The sequence below is a fragment of the Nasonia vitripennis genome (genome assembly GCF_009193385.2).
Source record: "Nasonia vitripennis strain AsymCx chromosome 4 unlocalized genomic scaffold, Nvit_psr_1.1 chr4_random0003, whole genome shotgun sequence".
Lineage (NCBI taxonomy): Eukaryota > Metazoa > Arthropoda > Insecta > Hymenoptera > Pteromalidae > Nasonia > Nasonia vitripennis.
The window spans coordinates 2,546,381-2,570,858 of record NW_022279638.1 but is presented as its reverse complement, the minus strand read 5'-3'; the positions used below and the strand labels follow the sequence as shown (position 1 = coordinate 2,570,858).

The 24,478-nt window shown below is 34.3% G+C and overlaps 2 protein-coding genes and 1 long non-coding RNA gene across 18 annotated transcripts in view; 2 read left to right on the top strand and 1 right to left on the bottom strand.

The window, feature by feature from the left end:
- LOC100119218 (disks large 1 tumor suppressor protein) overlaps positions 1-24,478 on the bottom strand; it is a 1,703,670-nt gene that overhangs the window by 112,985 nt on the left and 1,566,207 nt on the right. The window lies entirely within an intron of this gene.
- On the top strand, positions 13,940-14,749 carry LOC116417058. Its single transcript, XR_004227340.1, has 3 exons — positions 13,940-14,069; positions 14,158-14,374; positions 14,453-14,749. It is a non-coding gene; the product is annotated as an uncharacterized LOC116417058 (long non-coding RNA).
- LOC116417049 lies at positions 17,045-19,714 on the top strand. Its single transcript, XM_031928137.1, has 8 exons — positions 17,045-17,367; positions 17,531-17,578; positions 17,688-17,843; positions 17,992-18,147; positions 18,220-18,457; positions 18,548-18,645; positions 18,726-18,942; positions 19,071-19,714. The coding sequence occupies exons 1-8, from the start codon at positions 17,311-17,313 to the stop codon at positions 19,184-19,186; spliced, it is 1,086 nt and encodes a 361-aa protein (XP_031783997.1). The 5' UTR covers positions 17,045-17,310; the 3' UTR covers positions 19,187-19,714.

Genomic DNA, 24,478 nt, shown 5'->3' with positions numbered 1-24,478 from the left:
AGTACTTGGTATTTTCAACTCTTTTGATGTCTTTGCCATCAATTTGTATTAAAAAATCTTTAGGTACGCTATCAGAGTAGTTCCCGATAGTCATACAAACTGTTTTGTCAATGTTTAGTGATAGCTTATTTAGTGCAAGCCAGTTAGATACTTTATACAGGTAGTTAGTTATTTTTTCCTCTACTCCTGTCCAAGAACTATCCGTCGAAATAATTGCTGCATCATCCGCATATGATATTATTGAATTTGCAGGCATATTTTGCAAGAGACCATTAACATATATAATAAAAAACAGTGGACCTAAGATAGTACCTTGTGGTACACCCGTAGTAATTGTTTTGGATTCGCTTATACAGTCATTAATTTTTACTCTTTGATTTCTTCCTTCCAGATAACTTGTTATAAGTTTGTGTGCCGTGCCTCTGATTCCATAATTGTAAAGTTTATCAAGTAGTATCTTATGATCTACCGTATCAAAAGCTTTCGCAAGATCGAGAAAAGTGTTTGCAATCGGGGTACTATTGTCTAATTTCTCATAAATAATCTTGGTTATTTCTGCCAGAGCATCTTTCGCACCTCTATTTTTAACAAAACCATATTGATTACTGGATAAAATATTAAATGTACTAATAAAACTCAGTATTCTATTGTTTCCAGTTTTATGTATCGGTATTATATCAGCATTTTTTAACGCAGTCGGCCATATAGATTTTTCTATGCATATATTTATAACATGTACCAGTGGGTCTACTATGTACTGTGTTAGAGTTTTTAGTGATTTAGAGTTTATGTTGTCTACTCCTCCAGTCTTTAATTTCATATTTTGAATTATGCCAGTAATTTCAAAGTAATTAGTAGGCGTAATAAAAATAGAATTATTATTTATCTTTGGTAATTTGACGTTTAAATTCATTGGTTGCACTATTTGATCACTCAATGTTTTGCCGATGCTACTAAAGTAAAAGTTGAAATGGTTAGCAATATCTGTATGATTATTTATTAAATTTTTCCTATCATCATAAATCTGGTTTATATTTCTATCTTTTTTCTTTCTGGGATTATCACTATTTTTTACAACCTGATCTCTATCATATATTATTTTTGCTTTAATTACCCTATTTAAAATTTTAATATAATTCCGATATTCTATCTTTAGATTCACATTATTTGGTTCAGTTTTCCATAATTTGTATAGTATTTATTTTCTTTCGCAAGAATTTAGTATTGCCTTAGTGATCCATTTACTCCTGGATACTTTGTTATTATGTTTATTGTTCAATTTCTTTATGAAAGTAGCTCGTTGTACACAATTATTTATTTTTTCTAACAATGTATTCACAGCTATATTAGGATCATGCATTGAGAATACTGTACTCCATTTTTCTCTACTGGCTATGCTACTTAATTTATCATAATTTATTTGAGTTATTGATTCTTCTATATTTTTTTTTTCTTAAATTTACTTAATGGTATGCTGTAAATAATGGGTAATGATCTGTTACTGACTTAATAATTTAAAATGTAATGTATGTATTGTCTTAGTTTTAGTAAATATATTATCAATGCATGTTCCAGTGTTATTATTCCTATCGGACGGTCTAGTAATACCTTGAAATCCCGGTAGATAACCATTATCTAAAAAATTGTTCAGAAATTCCTGACTAATATTATCTAGATTTAGTAGGTCAATGTTAAAATCACCTATAATTAAGTGATTATTAGCATATTTCTTGTTATATAGTAATTGTTTTATATTGGTAATAAATTCAATTTTTGGAATGTCATGTGATCTGTATAGTGCTGATCTCTATATTGCCATTATCAGTTTCAATGATGGAATTAATTATTTTGAGTTTACCTATTTCAATAATGTCAGTACTTTCAATAATGGAATTCTCAATATTCATCACTACACCATCCGATTTGTTTATTTTGCTATTATTGTAATACAATTTGTATCCGTTCAGATTAAAATAGTTGCAATAATCTATGATCCAAGTTTCGACGCAAACTATAATACTAGGCTTAGTATTTAAGCTCTCAATAAGTGCTTGCAGTTGTAAAAAATTACCATTAAGGCTACGAATATTTAAGTATAAAATATATTCTTTTTTATATTCCACGTACTTACTAGAATATATTTTCTATTTGGTACTCGGTTTCTTTTTGAAGATCCGACGATATCAATATCTTCAAGTGATTCTACAAATAATAGTGGAAAAAATATTTATATTTCTATATCAATCATTAGAAAAATATTATAGTTAAGGTAGTATCGTCGCAACATCCCTATTCAAAATGAACGCACTTTTTATTTCTTGATTATTCATGATATTTACTTTACTCAAGAAAGTGGTTAAATGAACATACACGAAATATTGATTATGCATTGGTATTAAATGATTCTATCCGTTCTAATTATTAATAAAATCTTTCATATAGAAGATGATTTGACTTATTTTTTGAGTGTGACTTTTTTTGCTTCTAATTAATTCTTTCTAATACTCATATTTACCTAAAGGTCGTTTTTGTGAATAATAAACATTGTTCAAACATAGTTCTATTACAGCGAAAATTCTTAACAAAATCTGAAGGGTAGTTTTTATAAAACTGTCAATGGAAATGCGTTTTCCATAAAACTACATGTTAAATATTGGATGGATATTTTAAATTTCATTTATATCTTAACGTTATTTTGTTAACGACGGTACTACCTTAAAATAACTTTACCACATTGCGCAAGATTATAATGATAACAAATTTTGAAAATCAAACACAAAAAAGTGATATTGTGTGCAAGATTTTAATATTTTGAGTACAATTTTGTGAGAAGTAAATTTGTTTTAGAAGTTTAATGTTAAGCCAATCATATTAATTATTTTTAGATAGATATTGTCTAATTACCAGCACCATTGACGGTATAAAAAGCTGTTGATCTTTATACCGTTAACGACCACCATCTACCATCGATGGTACGGTATAAACTAGACACTGCTTTATTTTTTAGAATACTTTTTCTCATCAACATCCTGTTGATATGGTAAAATATTCCTATTACTACATAAGTAAGATTAACAATAATTTTATTAATAGCTTACCGCCTAAGCAATTAATGAAAGCAGAATACAATTCAAAATCATGATTATGATTTTCAGTGCAAATGTCACCTTCTCTTGTACAATCATACCATTTAACATAGTATTTTTTATTTCTAATAAAATCATTTCTTTCTTTTGGCTCAAAACTTTCTTTGCCATTTCGATCACATTTTATATCACTCAGAGGCACAGTTTTTGAATACAAGTCTTTTTTAAAGACAACATGAACAAATTTTAAAATATTTTCAAACTGATTATTTTTTGACTGAGCAGGATGGTTGTGCATTTTTGCCATCCATTTTGAAGGAATTATTATTCATGAATATTAAATATTTTACGATATTCTTTGTTTACAGTTTAGGGTTATTTAATTATATTTTATATTATTGTTATAACATAACAAGATTGTTCAGGAGAAATATATATATTCATATATACTCTACTACACAATTACATGCTAGCCCAAAGTTTTAGCATGAGCAAAATTTCAAGTTATTTTAAAATAAAATACGTATGATTCGTCTTTCAGTTTGAAGCTATTAATCGCTTACTTATACAATGAAGAACATAATCATACAATCATTTCCTATGCTATTTAACTAATTATAATAATACAATTTTCATTTGGAAATGTGCGTTATTTTTTATTCTCCTTTCCTTTTTTGAGACAGTGGTAGACCTTTTTTTAAATCAGAAACTAATATATTATAATATATTCTCTTACAAAATTTTATAATTTTATTTGAAAAAAGAATTTGACAATTTATTACCATACAATTCAAATTTAAACATTTTTATAGGTTAAATTTTGAGCAGGTGTGTTCCTTCGTTTCAACTGCAGCCTGCTACAGTGTATTGGCAGTACTGCCCAAAACGTTATGTTCTACGTAAACCCTAACGTATTTGGTAGTCGTTACCAGGTTGTAGGAGGCTCGCCTGAGCTCGAGGTAGTCAGGAATAAAACTCGTATATATAAAAGTAGCTAACGAAGACTTTATTCACAATGCTTTACAAAAACTCTCTCTCTCTCTCTCTCTCTCTCTCTCTCTCTCTCTCTCTCTCTCTCTCTCTCTCTCTCTAGTAAACTCTGGGCGCTGTTGCCGAGTGAGCGATCCAGAGCGTTCTGCCGAACATGGCGCTCGAGCCTCGCCGTGGCACCAGCCTCGCCACGCATTGTGGCGGCTCGGAGAGGGCGCCGCGGGAAAGGCGGCGGTCGGATGGAGCGACTGGGTTAGAGGAAGTCAGGCCTGGGGATCAGGCGCTGCTTCCTGCGATGACTCCGGTGGTGGTCGGCGGGAGCCCCCACAGCTATTCCCCCACCAGTGACGAGTGCAGGGGCCAGGAAGAACGATACTCGATGTCGACGTGGTTGCCTGTTGAGGGAGCCGTCCTGGCTTGCTCGCGCTGGCGAGGGTGGCGGGCCGGGCGATGGTGGTGCAGTCCGCTCCTGAGGCGGCGGCGGGATAGGGTCCGCCGACGGCTGGGGAGCCAGCAAAGGCTCCGGCTGAGGTCCTGGAGGCGGTGAGGCCTGCGCCAGGGCGGGCTGTAGGCTGGATGGGGCTGGAGGCTGCGGGGCCGGCGGAGAGTCCTCTCGATCCGCCGACTCCAGAAAGGCCGGCTTCAGCGAGGCCTTGGAGATGGCAGTGGAGCGTCGTCTGGTCGATGTCAAGGGGACGCAGGAGTAGAGCTGGTGTTGGAGCTGCCAGGATGTGCAGAAGGTCCGCGTCGTTCGCCTGATGTTGTGCCAGGGTTGCCAGGTCTAGGTTAGCTGGCATGCCGATTGTTTCCACCCTGGAGAGAGCGTCCGCCACAATGTTGTCCGGGCCCTTGGTGTAGACCAGTGCGACCTGGAACTGGAGGATGTAGTCCAGCTGCCGCGCCTGTCGAGGAGAAGCCTTCTCCGTCGGTTGCTGCGCCGCGAAGGTGAGCGGTTTGTGGTCCGTCAGGAGCGTAAAGGGGCCGCCCTCAAGAATGCCCTTAAAATGCTTGATGGCCGCGAAGGCTGCCAGGAGCTCGCGGTCGTAGGTACTGTAGTTTTTCTCAGTGCTGGACAGCTTCCTCGAGAAGAATCCCAGAGCCGTCCGGGTCCTGTTGCTCTAATGCTGCGCCGATTGCGTGGTCGGAGGCATCGGTAAGCAGTCTCCTGGGCGCGTCGTCGCGCAAGAATGGCCTTCTTTTTCGGTGGGATGTGCCGCAGGAGGTCGTTGAGCGGTGCGAGGAGACGTGCTGCGCCCGGGATGCAGCGTCGGAAATAGTTGACGAGACCCAGCAGTCGACGAAGCTGTGCGGAGTTGCTGGGCTTGGGAAAAGCCTGGATGGCGTCAATGCGGTCTTGTGGAGGTCTCGAGCCCTCGGCGGAGACCGAGTATCCCAGGTACGTTACTTGCTTCTTTCCCAGGACGCATTTTTCTGGGTTTACTTTGATGTTGGCCGCTCGCAGGACGTCGAATAAGGCCTTGAGATGTCTCATGTGCTCCTCTTCGTTGTTCGAGGCGACGATTATATCGTCGAGATAGGCGTGAGCAAAGGGCAGATCGCGCAGCAACTGGTCCGTGGCTCTCTGCAGCGACTGGGCGGCGTTGCGCAGGCCCAGGGATGATCGTGTGAATTCGAACAAGCCAAACGGAGTGATAATGGCTGTTTTATGCGCGTCTTCGGGGACGATTGGCAGCTGGTAAAAGGCCTTCTTGAGATCAACCACCGAGAAAATGCTGCCTCCCAGCGCGAGGAGCAGGTCCTCAATTACTGGCAGCGGGTAGCGATCCAGCACGGTACGGCTGTTCAGCTGTCTGTAGTCACCAGTGATGCGGTACGTGCCATCTGGTTTCAGGACGAGACGAAGCGGGCTGGCCCAGGAGCTATCTGATAGACGGACAATCCCCATTTCTAGCAGAACTCGGAATTCCGCTCTGGCAGCTTCGAGGCGAGGTCCAAGGAGGCGACGAGCCTTGGCTGCTGTTGGGGGGCCGGTTGTGAGAATGTGGTGTTGTGCGTCGAGGCCCGGAAGGGCGATGGTCGTGCTTCCTGGGGTAGCGAGGTCGGTTGTTTTTGTTTATCTTGTAATAGTTTTCATATTTGTATTTTAACTTTTTGTAATTATATACGTATGACACGAACTAAAATTTTTAAACCCTGGAGGAAAAAATAAGTTGTATGTTTTTTATGTCTGCCTATAACTCATTTTTTAAGATTATACAGCTGATTATATGTTACAATGTCAGAACATAAAAAAATGTATATTTTTAATGATTTACCATTGATCAGTTATGCGAAGAAAAAGCTAAAAAAGCATTTGAAAACCGAACAACAGGTATGTAGAGTATTTTGATTTCGAGCGATTAACTTACTTTCTATACAATTGAAACTTAACCTCCTCACTTTTTTTATTATTGTTAGTGAATTTCGTTGAAATTATATAGACTTAACACCTTTAAATCCTGGAAATCAAGGTTATAAATAATTATGTTGACTAATTCTAACAGAGTACTTTATCAAAAATTTTCATCATGCACTATAAAAAAAATGTTTGCATTAAATAGAAAAGTTTTAAACGGAACATGATTATCATTCTCCTATAAACTGTTGACAGCTTTCGTGCAAAGGACTTCACCAACATAGCGTCCGCCCATAGTGGGGCACCTTATAACATGATTGATGTAGTTACATTGGCTTGGAGTAACCTTCATCCCTGCGTTGGTCCACCCACATTTGGTATTAGTAGCAATAGTGCAGCACTGACTTTTGCTGCCTTATTGCTTACCCTTGTGAGATGCTGCTTAAAAGTTAGTCTGACGTCCATGGTGATTCCCGGCTGAGAGTCTATTTCATGTCTGTCCACTGTCAGCGATATTGCCTTTATTTTCTTCCTACTAGATATATAGATAGCCTTCGTTTTATGGCTAGCAAGTCTGTTCATGCCTAATATAATGTATATAATATAATTTCTTCCAAAACATTACGAATATATATGCATACACTTTGACTACTTATTGGGTTTCAGTGAAGGGGCGCAGTTCGCTTTGGCGATATGTTAGACGGGTCTGAATTCGTTACCCTTAAGTCGATATTGAAGAAGCCGATACAAATATAATGAAATCAATTAATATCTCAAAACAAGATATTCGAGACCTCCGGAAGCTATGTATGGATTATAAGAATATTGTTTCTACGAAATTTTGCGCATGTTGTAAAAAGATTAGCTTTTCAAAACAAAGATCAACAATATGCGTATTTCGAAAAAGAGGAGGAAAAAATTTAGAATAAATCAATAGAAACGACATTAAATGCATTTTTTAAATCAAATCAAACTGATCATAACGCAAAAAATTATTTGTATTCTAATATACTAATACATTACACATTTGACGAAAAACTAGAAACATGGGACGAAAGGAAAAAAATTTCATAGACTAATATTAAGCATAATGTATTTTATTGAATCCGAAAGACCAAGTAGAATACTTTATCAGATTACTTTTACATATTAAAGGGCCAACCTCATTTGAAGATTTACATACTGTTAATGGAGTTTTATATCCTACATTTTATGAAGCTGCTATATCAAAACAGCTTGTCAATGAAGATAAAGAGTGAGACAAATGTTTACAAGAAGCAGTACAAATACAGTTTTCAACAGTACTATGTAAATTGTTTGCTTTTATTTGTATTTTTTATAATGCTATCAATGCACGAGAATTATATAAGAAATATTAAAGTAATTTTTATCATCCTAAGCATAAAAAATTTGTAGGTGAAAATATAGCAATAAATTCAATTGAAAAAGTAAAGCAAGCAAACGGTTTAACGTTAAGTAATTTTAATTTGCCTAATATCAAGTGGAGCGGTAGCGCTACGAAGGCGAGTTTGTGAAGCAGACGAAGCCGCGGCGCTCGTGACACAAAATATAGGTTTGGCTAACTGACACTTTACTAGGGGACATTCCATCAAACGACATTTTACTCGGAACATTCCGTCAGGGCATTACCGCCCTTGGTTTGTGTTGCAATTGGTTCTAGTACTGAGTTGCTTAAAAATCTCAACATTGCCAACTTGGGGTAGCATTATAATAGCATCTTGGGCTGGACATAGCTTTCTAGTAATTTATCAATACTAACAGATTTATTCGGGTAAAAAAATATGTTCAAACAGCATTATATATGATTCCTGGCGAAATGTTGTACCTGTCGAAATGTCGCAGCTGGTGAAATGTTCTAGCGATATTTCATCCTGGCGAAATGTCCCTGTCAACTGAAGTAAAATACTACAATTTTTCGATCAACTTTCCGGATACCCACACACACACACACACACGCACACACACACATATATATATATATATATATATATATATTCATTTTGGAGATACTCTAACGCACCCCCTCTGGCAGCCCCCCCGCAAAATAAGGAAAAATTCTTTCATTTTCCATGTGATTTGAATAATCTGCAAAAACCCCTCGCACCCCTCCCCCGCAGCCCCCGCATTCTTTAGCATATTTTTTAAAATTTATTAATTGTTAATACAACAAATCATTTTTTTATTTATAGTTTTTTATTTCGGAGATGCACAGCTCCCCCCGCAAATTAAGGAAAAATTCTTTCATCAACATAATTTTTTTAATTCCATCAAATTTATGATCAGTTTGACAATCAACATCTTTTGTAATATGAACGAAATGCTTTATCACTACCTTTATGGATATACTTACAAGGAAAGGTACCCAACCCGAACTCACCGATTTTGATGATTTTCATATATGTTGTAGAACATAAAAAAATAAGAGACACGTATTTTTTTTATCGGCTAATTTTCACATTTAAGGGGTAAAAACCTCCCCTAAAGTTAACCCCCAAAAAGCGTTTTTTTTAAATATCTCGGCTTAAAATTAATATTTTTCAATGAAACAAATTGGAGGTTATTTCTAGGGGTTGAAAACATATATTTTTTGGCATAATTTTATAATAAAAATGTTTAAACCGACTAAAAAAAATTGGAAAAAATGTTTAAATATCCTTAATAACAAAATTTAGTTGACGTCTTTCGGTGTTTTCATAAATATTACCCCTAAGGGGGTATACCACCCCTAACACAAAATAACTGTAAATATGTAATTCAATACATAATATTTCGTAGAAAGTTTGTATATAGAGGTTTTCGAGGTCGCTGATTACAAATCTGTTATCAGATTTTGAAAATTCAAAATGGCGGAAGCAATAGGACGGAAATATCGAAAAAAAATTTTATATAATAAAAAAGTTTTAAACGACTAAAAAAATTGGAAAAAATTTGTAAACATCTATAATAAACAAATTAAGTTTTTCGATTTTTTCATAGATACTACCCTTTAGGGGGTAAACCACCCCTAACACAAAATAACTATAAGTATACTTCAATCCATAATATTTTGTAGAAGGTTCGTATATAAGGGTTTTCGAGATCGCTCTTTGCAAATCTGATATCAGATTTTGAAAATTCAAAATGGCGGAACCAATGTGGTGGACGAAAATGTCGAAAAAAAATTTTAACTTTCATAATAACTTGTTATAAATGTGTTATCTTTGTAGCCTGTACATGTGAACTAAAGAGCCTTAAACCCTAAACCCCTAAAGAACAAATAGGCTAAATGGTTGTGCTTTTTAACCAAACCACCTCAAATTCCTAAATTTGTAAACAAGAAAATTCTGTGTGTGAAGCAGTTTTATAATTTCCGTAGAAATTGTTATCAGAATGTTATTGAAATTCCTTTCTTGTAAATTCAACTTATAATGTATTTTTGTTTATAATATTAGAGTATAATAATAATCTACAATCTTTTATCTTTTGCCATAGTGCATTTTTTGTATTGAGCATAAAATATATTATTTTACGATGTTTTTACAATAATGGTAGTCCTCATAAAAGTGTTTAAAGCACAATGCTTTTTTGCACCAACCACATCGTACAATTGCAATGTTTGTGCACCCTTCTATTTCACAATGTGTTGCTCAAGACTTTCCAAAACTGAAATCTATAGGATTATCAAATTTATCTGGATTTTCATTGACGTAACCGCTTTTATACCAGGAATATTTAAACAAATCTATATATCTCGGTGAAGACAGTTGGTTGTGAACCAATGATTGAAGTTTAATTATATTATTTCTCACATGTAAATTCATATCATGTCCATTAACATTACATTATCAGAAAATGTCCGGACAAAGTTTTTCCAAATACGGAATCCATAGACATCAAGTGGTTGTATTTTTCCTGTGGTTCCAGTTGGAATTTTTTTATGTTAATAATTTTATTTTGTGGCATTGTTTCTTCTATAACTTTGTCACAATGACCACTCCAAGAATCAAGTAATAGTATTGAGTGATGGCCTACATAGGGATAAAATATTTTTTCCAACCAGATTTTGAAGTGATCTGCAATTAAACGACTTACTAATTAACTGATCAACGATATTACAATGTAAAAATTGTTATTAGTTCCCTTACTTGTTGTTAATTTTCCAGATTTGGATGCTTCCACGTACACGTTTTCTGGTCTAAATATGTTTTGTTCTACAATAGGGCCAAACTTGCCACTTGGTTCCTTTAAAACAAGAAATAGCGGTGACAACAGTTGTCCAGTAGCTGATATTAGTGGCTGTATAGTATAACTATGCGTTGTTGCTGAAATTGACTGTACCAGACATTGCACTTGCTTTTCTCCTTCTACTGCTAATGTTCTTCCAGAATGCATTTCTAGCTGAAATCCGCTCTGATCTGTATTATACAAATTTTCGAGTCCAATCCTTGGTATACACGATTTAACGTCATCGATAAATGCTTCAGCTTTAGCCGTAAGTTCTGCACTACTTTCTAGTGTTTTTCTTGTTATGAACTTATTTATTTTCCTAGAAACTATTCGGTGTGCTTGCTTAAATTTGAGTAACCAATGTTTAGAAGCTTTGAATCTAATATCATCAAAACCAATTTCTTTTTTAGCTTGTAAGGCCCATCGAATTATATCTTCATCATGGATAATTGAACCACTGTCGAGAGCTGCTTGAAAATTATCCAGGGTATACTGACAAATTTGTGCTACTTTTTCTCTATACGTGCCACCTTTATTAATTGAATGAGCCCAACGACGTAGCTGACTAATAGATGATACTTTTTTGAATCTGTTTTGCACTGTTTTGAGACTTAAATTTTGCTTCGTTTTGCTACTTCTCCAAAATTCTACAGCTCTTTTTTTGTATTCAAAATCTAGTTCTTCATTATCTGCTGTACATTGATTTGTTGGTGCTATATCCGGATCAGGAAAATGATGTTGCACTTCATCTTCAATTATTTCCACATTATGGTCTTTATACTCTTCTTGAAAATCCAAAGAGTCATCAGTAATCATTTCTACATCGTTGAAATCATGTGTTGCATCTATTAAAATTTCTTTTATTTTTTCGGCCAACTCTGTTTCGTGATAATTCGTGACACTATCTGGTATGTTTAACGCTTGAAAGTATGCTAATAATAAGTTTAGAACGTTTAACGGATTAATTTTCATTTTTCAATCTAAAATGAAAACAAGCGGTAAAATTTATACAAGCTGTGTTTTTGCATGTAAGGCACGACTGCTACATTTCTACCAGAATAAAACGAGTGAATGTAAATTGAATCAAATCATTAATTTATGCATTGGAGAAGAATTCTCGTTCCACTTTGTGATGTTCGGAAAACTCTATTTTTGGTTTTATTCAACTTTTATTCACTTTGAAATTGAATAATGTAAATCTATATAAAATCACTAAAGAAAATTTTCTACAACTGTATGATACCACTGACAAACAAAAAGACGTACTATTCGTACTTTCCGGCATCGAACTAGAATACCCACAAAACTCACTCACTGCCTAAAAAATAACACAGGCAGCTGAGATGAACACTCGATGAAAACAATCTAAAAAAAGAACATACTGATTCGCACATATTGTCAACAACTTTTATGAGTGAAAGACATTTATCTGTGGAATTATCATTGAATGTACGATAACATTCATTAAACTAATGAATGCATATAAAATTCCCTTTCAATAACAACGTGTTCTTTAATTGCAAATGAAGTTCGAGTATTAATATTCTTTTATGTATTTTTACCAATAACAAAAATTATCATAGTAATATAATAATAATAATAAGAAGAAGAAGAATAAGCATAATTGCAATAGCAATAATAACAGTAATACTGATAATAGCAATGATAATGAAAAATAATAATAATAATTAGAATAATATTTATTATTAAATTTAGATTTTTTGATAAATTCATTAAATCGTATCAAATAGTATTATTATGGAATTCCAGACTGTAAATATTTTACTATAGATACAATAATCATTACTTCGAGAATTCATCTAAAAAACGTTTGGCTTACAAAATAATTGTAACAATGAAAAACTCCCAAGTTTGACAACATTAAATTTTATTACAAAACGCAAAAGAGTTTGATAAACTAATTTTATTAACCTATGTTTTTTCATTTGCAAAAAAGTGTGGACTTTTTGAATTTATAAAATTATATAATTATGCAATTTATGAAATACTTTATAATTTATGAAATTACTTTTGAAATTATGCTAATTTATAAAAGCAGAAAAATAAATAATCTTTGATTGAAACATAAAACGAGACGTTATTTGTTACATACAAAATGATAGAATAAAATATCGGTAATATGTCTATACTCGTGTCTACGGTAAAGCATAGGCCTTCGGCTTGTCTGGAGGTTAGGGGTTTGGAGTCGTTTGGTTAAAATGCACAACCATTTAGCCTATTTGTTCTTTAGGGGTTTAGGGTTTAAGGCTCTTTAGTTCACATGTATAGGCTACAAAGATCCCACATTTGTAAACAAGTTTTTTTGAAAGTTAAAATTTTTTTTTCGATATTTCCGTCCACTATATTGGATCCGCCATTTTGAATTTTCAAAATCTGATAACAGATTTGTAATCAGCGACCTCGAAAACCTCTATATACAAACCTTCTACAAAATATTATGGATTGAAGTATACTTATAGTTATTTTGTGTTAGGGGTGGTTTACCCCCCTAAGGGGAAGTATCTATGAAAAAACCGAAAAACTTAATTTGTTTATTATAGATGTTTACAAATTTTTTCCAAATTTTTTAGTCGTTTAAAACTTTTTTATTATATAAAATTTTTTTTCGATATTTCCGTCCGCCATATTGGATCCGCCATTTTGAATTTTCAAAATCTGATAACAGATTTGTAATCAGTGACCTCGAAAACCTCTATATACAAACTTTCTACGAAATATTATGTATTGAATTACATATTTACAGTTATTTTGTGTTAGGGGTGGTTTACCCCCTTAGGGGTAATATTTATGAAAACACCGAAAGACGTCAACTAAATTTTGTTATTAAGGATGTTTAAACATTTTTTCCAATTTTTTTTAGTCGGTTTAAACATTTTTATTATAAAATTATGCCAAAAAATATATGTTTTCAACCCCTAAAAAATAGGGGATGCTACCCTTACTCTTCAAATCACCATGAAATACTTGCTCTTTTTGTAAGAAATAACCTCCAATTTGTTTCATTGAAAAATATTAATTTTAAGCCGAGATATTTAAAAAAAACGCTTTTTGGGGGTTAACTTTAGGGGAGGTTTTTACCCCTTAAAAGTGAAAATTAGCCGATAAAAAAAAATACGTGTCTCTTATTTTTTTATGTTCTACAACATATATGAAAATCATCAAAATCGGTGAGTTCGGGTTGGGTACCCTTCCTTGTTAGCTTATTAAATAATAGAAATGTTGAACTTTAATAATTAAATTCTATTTGGTTTCCAGATCCAACTAGATTGTATACTAAAACACCACTGTTTATTCAACAGTGTATTGATTATTATGAAAGACCTGAAAGTGAGCATGCCAGATGAGAAAAACGAAATCGTTATAAGTCACTGGACGATCAACCTGATGTGGTGATTATTTTTTTTTCAACACAATAACTGAATTAGAAAATTATAACTAAATAATATTAATAAAAATCATGATTTTTTTTGTAAACAGATTTATCTTGGTGAAAATATCACGATACGTAGACAAGCATGGGATCTTATATTAATAGAAAAACCTTCAATCTTCGTATCTTCCTTAGCTATCCACATTTGGGGCGGACACGATGTCTTAGCTAATAGAGCTTTAGATTTTACACACGGTGCCGAAAACATTCCAAACAGATCACCCGTAAAAGTTATTGAAAAAAAATTATTGCGATTACTTATAAGTAAGTAGTTTATTATTATGTTGTGACGATCAATTAAATTATTAAGATTTTTAATGAAATGATTCCATTTTTCTTAAGGTTTGTTCTACGATTTTCTGAAAAGTAACACATCGTTGAGAAGTAAGGAGCGTGTTCGACGCAGTTATCAAAAGTCATTTATTACTTGAGACACAAGATTCGTAATTTGAGAAGGGAATATAGAAAAAGATAAACACTTTACTCAAGAAGAAAGTCAATTGCAAATTGCAAGAAGAAGACTAAGATACAATTATTCAGGATAAATTAGTTGTTGTTTCGAACAAAATCGTAAAATTTATTTATTTTTTTATAAAAATACGATCAAAACAAAAAAAACGAGTTATTTTTAAGATTTTTTAGAATTTTGTAAGAAGGTTTCTTACTTTTGAAAGTCTCGTACCCAAAGTAATTTAAAAATTCAAATTTTAGACCCTCTTCAATATAAACAATATCGAGCATGTCACTAGCTGATAATATTATTATTATGATTATAAGTATCTTATTCGTTACTTTTCCGTGATATCTAGTTACAGTTCAAAATGTACCAAAAAATGTTCCTAGCTTTAGTATTAACTGTACCAAAAATGTATTATCTAGTAGATTTTGTAAAATTATACTGCTCCCTGCTAAAACCGACTAATTAAATCCGATTATAAAAAATTAAAAGTATATCCATTGTAATCGGTTTTAATATAGCAAATAGGATGTACCGATTACATAGTAATCGGATGTAATAGGATTTAACTGTAATAATAATAAATCGGGTATTTTTTTATCGGTTTTAATCGAAATAAATAGGTTTTAATATTTAGTAAATTTTCAAAATTCAACGAGAAATCAGATGTAATAGGATGTAATCGAAATAGGAATTAATAGAATGCTTTAACCATTTCTCTCAATTAAAAAGAATCAGATTTAATTTTAATAGGATTTAATGAGTTTATCTGAACGACTCCTTGTAATCAGAAGCAATCGGATTTAATCATAATTGGATTTAATGCGACACTGTAAAGATTTTTTTAATCGGAAACAATAAGTTTTAAACTGCATCGGATTTAATAGGAGGTTTTATAAGATTTCTAGTAATCGGAAAGAATCGAACTTAATCTTAATAGGACTTCGAACGACTGCTTGTAATCTGAATGGATAGGATTTAATCTTAGTGGTATTTACTGTCTCATAATTTTTATAATCGGAAATAATAAATTTGTACCTTTTAGCTGAAAGTGGGTATATTTTTATATCGGAAGGTTTCACATATAAATAAATGTTTAATAAATTAGTAGTAATGAATAAAGTTTATTTTAATTATTTTAATTACTGAATTTCAGAATTGTTTGGTATAATACAAATGTAACGATCATTAAAAACTTCTACAATTATAGTTTTTTGCTTCACCTCATCAATATTTACAACAAATAAATCGCAGTCTTTATAAGAATATTCTTTGGCTATACATTTTATATGATGCACACCAGGGAAGGGGTCATCAACGCATATTGTAATTAAGGCCAATCTTAACATACATAAATTATTATTATTCTGCAAAATTTCTATTATTTGACAAAATTCTCCTGATTTTAATTGAGCTATACTATTGTCTTTTTTAATATTTTGAGCGTATTTTACAGTATGATACACCGTGTCTTTGTATATGCATTTTTTATAAGAAATACAAGCACCTATATCGTTATAGTTCTTAAAAATACCTTTTCCGCACAGCGTTACATTTTCAATTTGTTTATAGTATTTTTTCAGCCTTCTTTCTTGAAACATACTACTACAAAATCTCATTGATTCTTCTATTCCAAAATTATCGGATCTTTGAAAAATTAGTTTTTGCAAGTGTTTTCTTGCCATTTGACGATCCATCCCTTTAGGACCACTAATATACTGTTTTAACGTATAAATAGAGCTTTCGAATGGAAACGCTGAATTTTTACTTAATGGTCCAATCTTTCGCATCGATTGTACGCAGTGCATCAAAGCATGAACATTATAAGTCATATATTCGATTCCATACATATCTTGAAACATACACACAAATGTTATAAGTCCTTTTTCACATTCATCTAGTTCGAATTCTGACACGTCAGTTTTTAAAAGAGTAAATGAACTTTTCACTAGTAAAGTGAAATGATTTAAAGCTTCAGAGTTCAAAATATATAGCTGCGATAGTACAGTATCATATCTATATAAGCTATAGGAGTATAGGCTAGACTATATATATAAAAGTTTGGTTTTTATAATGTGACTTATTAATTACAAATATAATTATATTACAAATTAGCATATAAGTACATATATATATATATATATATATATATATAATATTGAACTGCAGTTATAACATATCAGAAATGTATGCATTAATTAAAATACTTTCTGGACGGGAAGCAAAGAAAAAGATAATTATTCCCGTCTCAGATTTGCATCATTTTAATCTAAAAACGTATAACAAAAATGTGAAATATCTAATGAAAAGTAAGGACGATGATTCCTCAGTTCCCGTTCAAGTTTTAATGATTGCTGGTAATTAAGAAATATATTTATTAAATTTTATATATATATATATATATATATATATATATATATATATACATATTACATTCATATCAGACTCTCTCTCACACACGACATTTTATAGATACTAAAAAAGAATTAACAATCAAGCTGAAAGATTTATCAACTAAAAGAGTTGCTGAAACACCAATGAAATTATTAATGACAGCATCGTCTTCATCAGAAACTGAACATAATGTAAAAGATTCCAGCAAAAATAAGAAGCGTACTAATGAAGAAACCAGAGAATCTGCACCTTGCGTATTAACAGTATAATGCATTACGAATAGTAATTAATATAAATTATATTGTATAATACTAATCAATGATTTTCACAGGGGAAAAAATTACAAAATATGGTTAGTGGTATATTGCAACACTTTAACGATGACAATCCCAACGTATCTCAAGTGGTACGTATATTTTCAGTATATTTTTCTTATAAACATTTAAAGAACATATTGTTGTGTCTGATAAGTCAGTGTATGTATGGTGTATGCTTGCAGATATTGTATTTTTATAAGAAATTCTGTATAAAAATAAATTCTTATTATAGTTTATTTTTTTCTTTTCTAGAAAACAACGAAGACTCTCTCAAAAAATAGTACCGTCAATACTGATATGGTAAATTTCACTTAACAAGTGTAGTGTAACGAATGGTTTTTACGTATTTTATATGTACGAATAGTTTTTATGTACGTTATTATATACCATATTTTTATAAAATTTTTAGGTTGTACCAAAAGAAGTTAGTGTAGTACTTACATCTGTTGACAATCAAAAGTCAAAATTGCATAGTTCTACATCAAGGATGTCTACAGTACAAACATCTAAATTGCCAAAGAAAAATGACAACGTAAAGATGGAAAGTACAAATAGTAATCCTAAGGTAATCGTTTAATAAATAAATTACAGCTAATAATTAGTATATGTAACACACTTCTCGTTTGTTAGTATATTTTTAATGTAGTTGATTTATAATTTGTACAAAATTAATACTAGTGAATAATATTCAATATTATTATTCAAAATTTTAGCCTCATAACAAAGAAAACAGCAGTCCGTCTCCTTCTAGCTCAATAAATAGAAAAAGGTCCAATTCAACTGATTTAGAAGATTTTGCAGCTGCAGATATAATACCAAAGAAACAAATTAAACCTAATAATAGTAAAAGTGAAAATAGTCAAGTAAAGGTAATAAACATAATGATTTTTGTATCTTATATACACTTGAAAAAATTGTTAATGAAATTCTCTTTATTTCAGATAAAATCAGTGATTAATTTGAATGAGCAGATAGCAACCCTCAAAATAAATAAATATCTCGAAATCAAAGAGTTAAAGGAAAAGAATGCAAAGCTTCAACAAGAAATAGAAAAATTGACTAAACAAAAAGAGTCGTACAAGAAAAAATATGTACAAAAAGAGAATGACTATATATCATTATTAAAATTAAATCAAGATTTTCAGCAATCTGTGATTGAAAGCAACAAAGAAAAAGAGGGTAATTCTGTATTCATGCGTACAATAATATTAAGTTTTTGAATAGTATAACGTATTAATAAAAAATCATAAATATATTTTTCTTATTTAGAAATGTTCAACAGACTCACTGAAGCCCAACAATCAGTACAGATTGGATATGATTTACCAGCAATCGGTAGTCGTAGAACCTCTGGCAACATGAAAAGGGTAATGGTATTGTTTTAGTAATTTTTCATAAATAATGTTCTCTCTACTTGTTATAATAATGTAAACTTATTTATACGCAGTATCATATTGGTCGTGATATATGGCTGTCAGAGAATGAATACACGGGTATCTTAAACACCTCGAAGTCACCTAGTCAGTTAGCTGGGTATATTATTACACTTGTCTTTTCTGTTGACGAACTACTGACAAGTACCAAGTCAGGCTTCAAAAGTAGGAGAAGTGGCGAAGGAAAAGTGAAATGTGGAAAATTAGATGAAGTAAAATTGGCATGTGAAGGTAAATTAAAATTATTACTATACATTAATTTTTTTTTAATTTAACAAGTACTTCTTGTGTTAATGTATTTTTTCAAGTTGTAAACATTCTTTTTATGATATATATTACACATTAAAATTATTTTTCAGAATTTTACAAATATTGGATGATAAATATATACACTCCAGTTACCAAAAAAAGATGTAAAATTTTTTACTCAAGAGACGACCAAATTTCACCACTACGCTGGAAAAAAAATTGCTGATTTAAAGAAACCACCAAAACAAGGAAAACGCATCACAGCTGCAGACTCTGACAAAGATGATGAAGACATTAATGTTAATGGCGAAGAACAAGAGGCAGAGTCTGTAAATAATGATGAAAATGACAAGGTACCTAATCAAACTATAGTACAAGTAGAAGTACATAATACAGCTGATAACGAAAATAAAGAAGACGATATTACAAGCAAGGCTGATAAAGAAGAAGAAGTTGCAGAAAAAGATCAAGAATTGGAAGAGAATAAAGAAGAGAAATCAAGACAAAATTCTTTACCTATGCGTGATCCTCTATTTATTGACCCCGACAATATCATCGATGAAGATAATGCAAGTAGCATCTCAAAAAATGAATCGATCGATGAAACGTTGACTGACAACAATAGCTTCATGTCAATGAGTGATGATGAAACACGAGAAATTTTAGGTTTGCTCGGCAGTGATGATAATAGTTCCTAAAAATGTATAAATTACTATTTTTTGTACTTAGATTGTGATATCTCGATAGGAATATATAATAACTCAAAAAATTCTTTTATTTTACATGATTCTAAAAAAATAATCATTGATAAATGCTTATATTTTTATTTAAGTTTTGAAAATAATATGTTATTTGTTTTAAAATTTGTTAACAAATTACATTTTAATAAGTCGTACTGAAAAAATGAGACTGAACATTTAAGGTTAAAAAGTAAAAAAATATTAATGACGTATGTAAGGTTCATTTCTATATGTAAGCGTTCAAAACTTTTCTAATCATAAAAAAGCCAAAGTTTTAATATATAAATATACATTTAAAATACAAAATGTAAGATTAGAAAAAAAACGATTATTTCCGATTAAATCGGTATTAATGTGCGAAAGTTCCGATTATATATTATATGTTATATACAATGTATAATTAAAATGAATAAAAGTGGATTCAAACTTATAAAATTATAATTTATTATTCATATTTAATAAGAAATCATAATACTTAATTATATGATATAATCCGATTAAAGGAATTAAATCCGATTACAAATCAAGTATTATATTAAAACCTATTAAACCGATTCCAAATAAGCAGATTCTTTACGATAATTAATTTTAATCGGATTTAATAGTGTTCATCATTTTATGTAGGAAAATCTCGTATTAAGATCGCCGATCATGACCGATTACTGTTTTTTCTAATACGTTTTAATCGGTCGGTTTTAGCAGGGCTATTATCAAATAAATTATTTTATTTAAATCTTCGAATTACCTTTTTAATTCCTTGTAAAAGTATGAGCGCAACAGTGTATAAGCGTTTAATACCATGAGGAACAGTTTTTTATACATTGAAATTTTTTAATGATTTTTTTATATGTCACGCGATAATTACGCGATTATCGCGCGACAAATTGGTCGATAACTTTACGCGATTTTTATGCGATTATCCTGCGATTTTTATGCGATTATCGCGCGATTTTTTTCAGTAGGGAAAGCAAATTTTTCTTCACTTTCTCTATGGACTCTAACTTAACTCTCAATACATAAACCAACAGGGAAAATTATTTTTCAACTCTCAATAGTCTCAACTACTGCTATATATTTTTAAAATTCCATAACAACGAAATTTTCATTAACGATCGTGAAATTACGGCTGTAATGCGCAAATCAGGGTAGACCAAGTGTTCACTTCTGTGAACCTCAATTTACCACGTGATCGTGGTCAACGGCTTATTACAAGACTGCGAATTATCACGACGATAAAAAAGAAAATTTAATTTTCTCGTTTCAAACACTTCGTAAAATCTAGGTCGATACTCAAAGAAAAAAATTGAAACAAGTTAGCTAAGCATTAATTTTTTTTCCTCAACTACTACGACTTCGAATTTTGCAAGAAAAAGAAATAATAAATTTTCTACGGTCTCGTATTATATCTGGGAAAATTCTACACACTCAACTCACTGTAAAAAAATTTATAAACCCGTGTATCGCCACGCTAGAGTCGAAAAAGAACACGAGGGTAAACCATGATATCACTTCTGTGAACCCCAGTTTTTCGGCTACTGTGACTAACTCCACGTGGTCAGAGATTTTCGGCCATAATTATCACGGCTACGTACTGGAAAAATTCTACGCACTCGACTGACTGTAAGAGAAGTCAAAAACTCGTGTATTGTCACGCTAAAGTCGAAAAAAGAACACTAGGGTAAACCATAAAATCACTTTTGTGAACCACAGTTTTTCGGCTATTTTGTCTGATTCCACGTGGTCAGCGAATTTTGGCAATACGGTGAGTTTTAATTATCCCGGCACTACAACACGAGTTTTACGGCACACAAGAAAAATTATTTTATTCACTTTGTTGGCTGTGAGAGCACAAAGTTGGAATTTAATGCGTGCATGATCGACGCCGAGTCCCCAAGATGGCGGTTAAGCGTCTTACTGGCTGCAAAAATATCGCGCACTACGCACTTTCGTCTTCTTCGCAATTAATTTTTTTGACTTTTCACAACCGTGCGCCACGCGTTGGGCAGCCACTGTAACGATATGGATTTTCGGGGAAATCCAGGCGTGAGATTACGCCATTCACTCGTTAATATTAGTTTCAATATCGCCCGACGGTATTTATTAAATGGGCGCCAGGTCGAACAAATTTAACTTTAGGTAACATTCAATAACACGTTGCCGGCTATTGAAGACTTCTTATCCCTGAGGAGATTCGATCGTGGATAAAGTCGGGAGAAAAATTATGACACTTTATTTTAATACACTAAAACCACGATTCTTTTATTTTTAACTGACTATGTGTGGTTCACAGCGAAACGTCGGCTGATATTCGGCGGCAAACTTACATTCGTGTGATACACTTTCACGACAAACTAACCTCCCGACGGTTAAATACGATGGCTTCGCAACTAGGGCAAATCTAATACCCGGCAATACGGCTATGAAATAGGCATGCGGATACCTCACTCTCTACCTCAACTTTCTCGGCAAAAGCAGCTCTTCCTCTCGTACTGGTGATGTCTCGTGCTCTGAAAATTCCGTCGCGAACAATAGAAAAAAAACTACTTTAACTCTCGGCACTACCGGGGGGTCTCTTCTAGGCAGCGATTCGAAACCTAATATATTTTCGACAAATCTTCTACTGCTTTCTTCTAAGTCTCGTACCCAAGTGTTCGAGTCACTTCGGCAAATTTCGACACGAGGTCTCGCATACAATTGCGCGCATGCGCTATACATACTTCGTTAATTTATTGTTGTTTTACAAGCTTTCTGACAGAATATTCTGCTCAAAAACACACTCTCGCGAGTCAGTATCACTCCTTCATTCAGTACATAATTTTCGATTTGCAAATCTCATTATCTCATTCTGGCTAAATAATTCGCATACTCATACGACGACTCTCACACACACACGCTCGGCTTACGGTGAGCTGCGAGAGGATCCGCACGACGCGGTTTTCCCCCTCCCAACGGTTCGCTCTCTTCTTCACCCACGCTGGTTCGGCGCTACGCTGGCTTTTTCCACGTAGTGTATGCGTGTACCGGCGGGATTCTACCGGCAGTATAGCGTGGCATGGTCTGCTACTCTCTCTCTCTCTCTCTCTCTCTCTCTCTCTCTCTCTCTCTCTCTCTCTCTCTCTCTCTCTCTCTCTTTCTCTCCGACGGGAACTAGTGGAAATCATCCGACTGCTAGTACTCTCTCTCTCCTTCCGCTCTCTCTCTCTCTCGGTGAGTCGCTTTGACAGCTTTTCATTTTGCTCCTACTTTCGCACTGCTTTTCTGCCGCTTCTTGCCTTCGGGCCCTCTTTTGTTGTAGATTGTTGCACGCTCTTTTTTGCAACCTTTACGACGACATATAAATCGCTGAAGGTTGCAATTTATTTTCAACATCTTTTCTGCACAAACTTTCTGCACGGCTTCTAACCTCAAAATCTACTCGGCTCGGCTTGGCTTGGTTTCCCGCTCGCACGGCGTCTCTCTCCGCTCCTAATCAACATCGAGGAGACATCTACCGCATCGAGGGAGAACTTCTAAGGCGTCTGCATATTGTTTGAGGTCGGTGCTTTCTCGCTCTTTACACTAACGCTCCATCTAGCCGTAAGAGTTTTAACAACGACTCTACCACTCCGTCGATAACTCAACATCACATCACGAATTTCTGCTCTACCGACTGCCAGTAAGTTATCGACGAAAATGAGTGAAAACGGCGAAAAGAGCGGGGAAGTGCCTTTTCGGCAATGCGGCAGCTGTAAACAGCCTATTCAGCACAAGGAACCGAAAAGATGTGCTTTTTGCAAGCTCCATTACCACGTCAAATGTCTGAACACCATCAACATCAAGACAGTCGTGGTAAACGATAGGCAGTTTATAGCCTGTCCTCCCTGTGCGGACGCCAAGGGTGCCAAAGCGGGGCCCAGGTCAACATCGGCGGCGGGGGTGACTGCGACAACAGCGGCTAAGACCACCCCAAAACAACCGGGGATGAAGAAGACGAGATCGGCACCACCATCAGCCAGCACTTCACGAAGTACTTCACCAACTCGCCCACCACCAACCATCGAAGCTACATTGAAGGACATTCGTGAAGCTCTCGATGACATCCGCAATGCTCATGCGGAAGCCATCCAGACACAAAACATCGTGTCGGAGAGGATCTCGAGAATTGAGCAACGTCTTAGCCCGCTGGAGAAGCGCCTAAAGGCCCTCGATGAGCTGCCTGCACTCAAGACTCGCATACTTAATGCTGAGTCCACCATCACCGAGTTGCAGGCGCAAGTCCAAGATCTCTCATCGAGGAGCTCTGCATTGCAGCAGGTCAACAACAACAACAGCAACAACAGCAGCAGCGCTGCGGACATTAGCAGCCTCCGCAGTGAGCTGGCTGAGGTCAAACGACGGCAGGAGCAGACCTCAAATAGTGTTGTTGTTATCACGGGCTTGCACTACACCCGTGAGACCTCGCTGCATCTTCTCGCGTTTGCAGTCATAAACGCACTTGACCCTACGGTCCTGCAGAGAGATATTGCATCCGTCAGGGTCATGGGTAGGCTCGATGCACCCCGGAACACCGCCAGGAGTGACGGCAGATTGCCACCACTGGCCGTCACCCTCTCGTCGAGTGCACTAGCACGAGCTATCGTCGTTGCCAAAGCTCGTAAACGCAAGCTCCACACCAACGAGCTGGACGCAACCGTGATGGAGGAGGCCAAAGCTCTGAGCCCTGACCACCAAGGGCTCATAAACATCAATGAGCTACTCCCCACCGACGTCCACAAGCTGCGTTCACGGGCTAGGTTGGA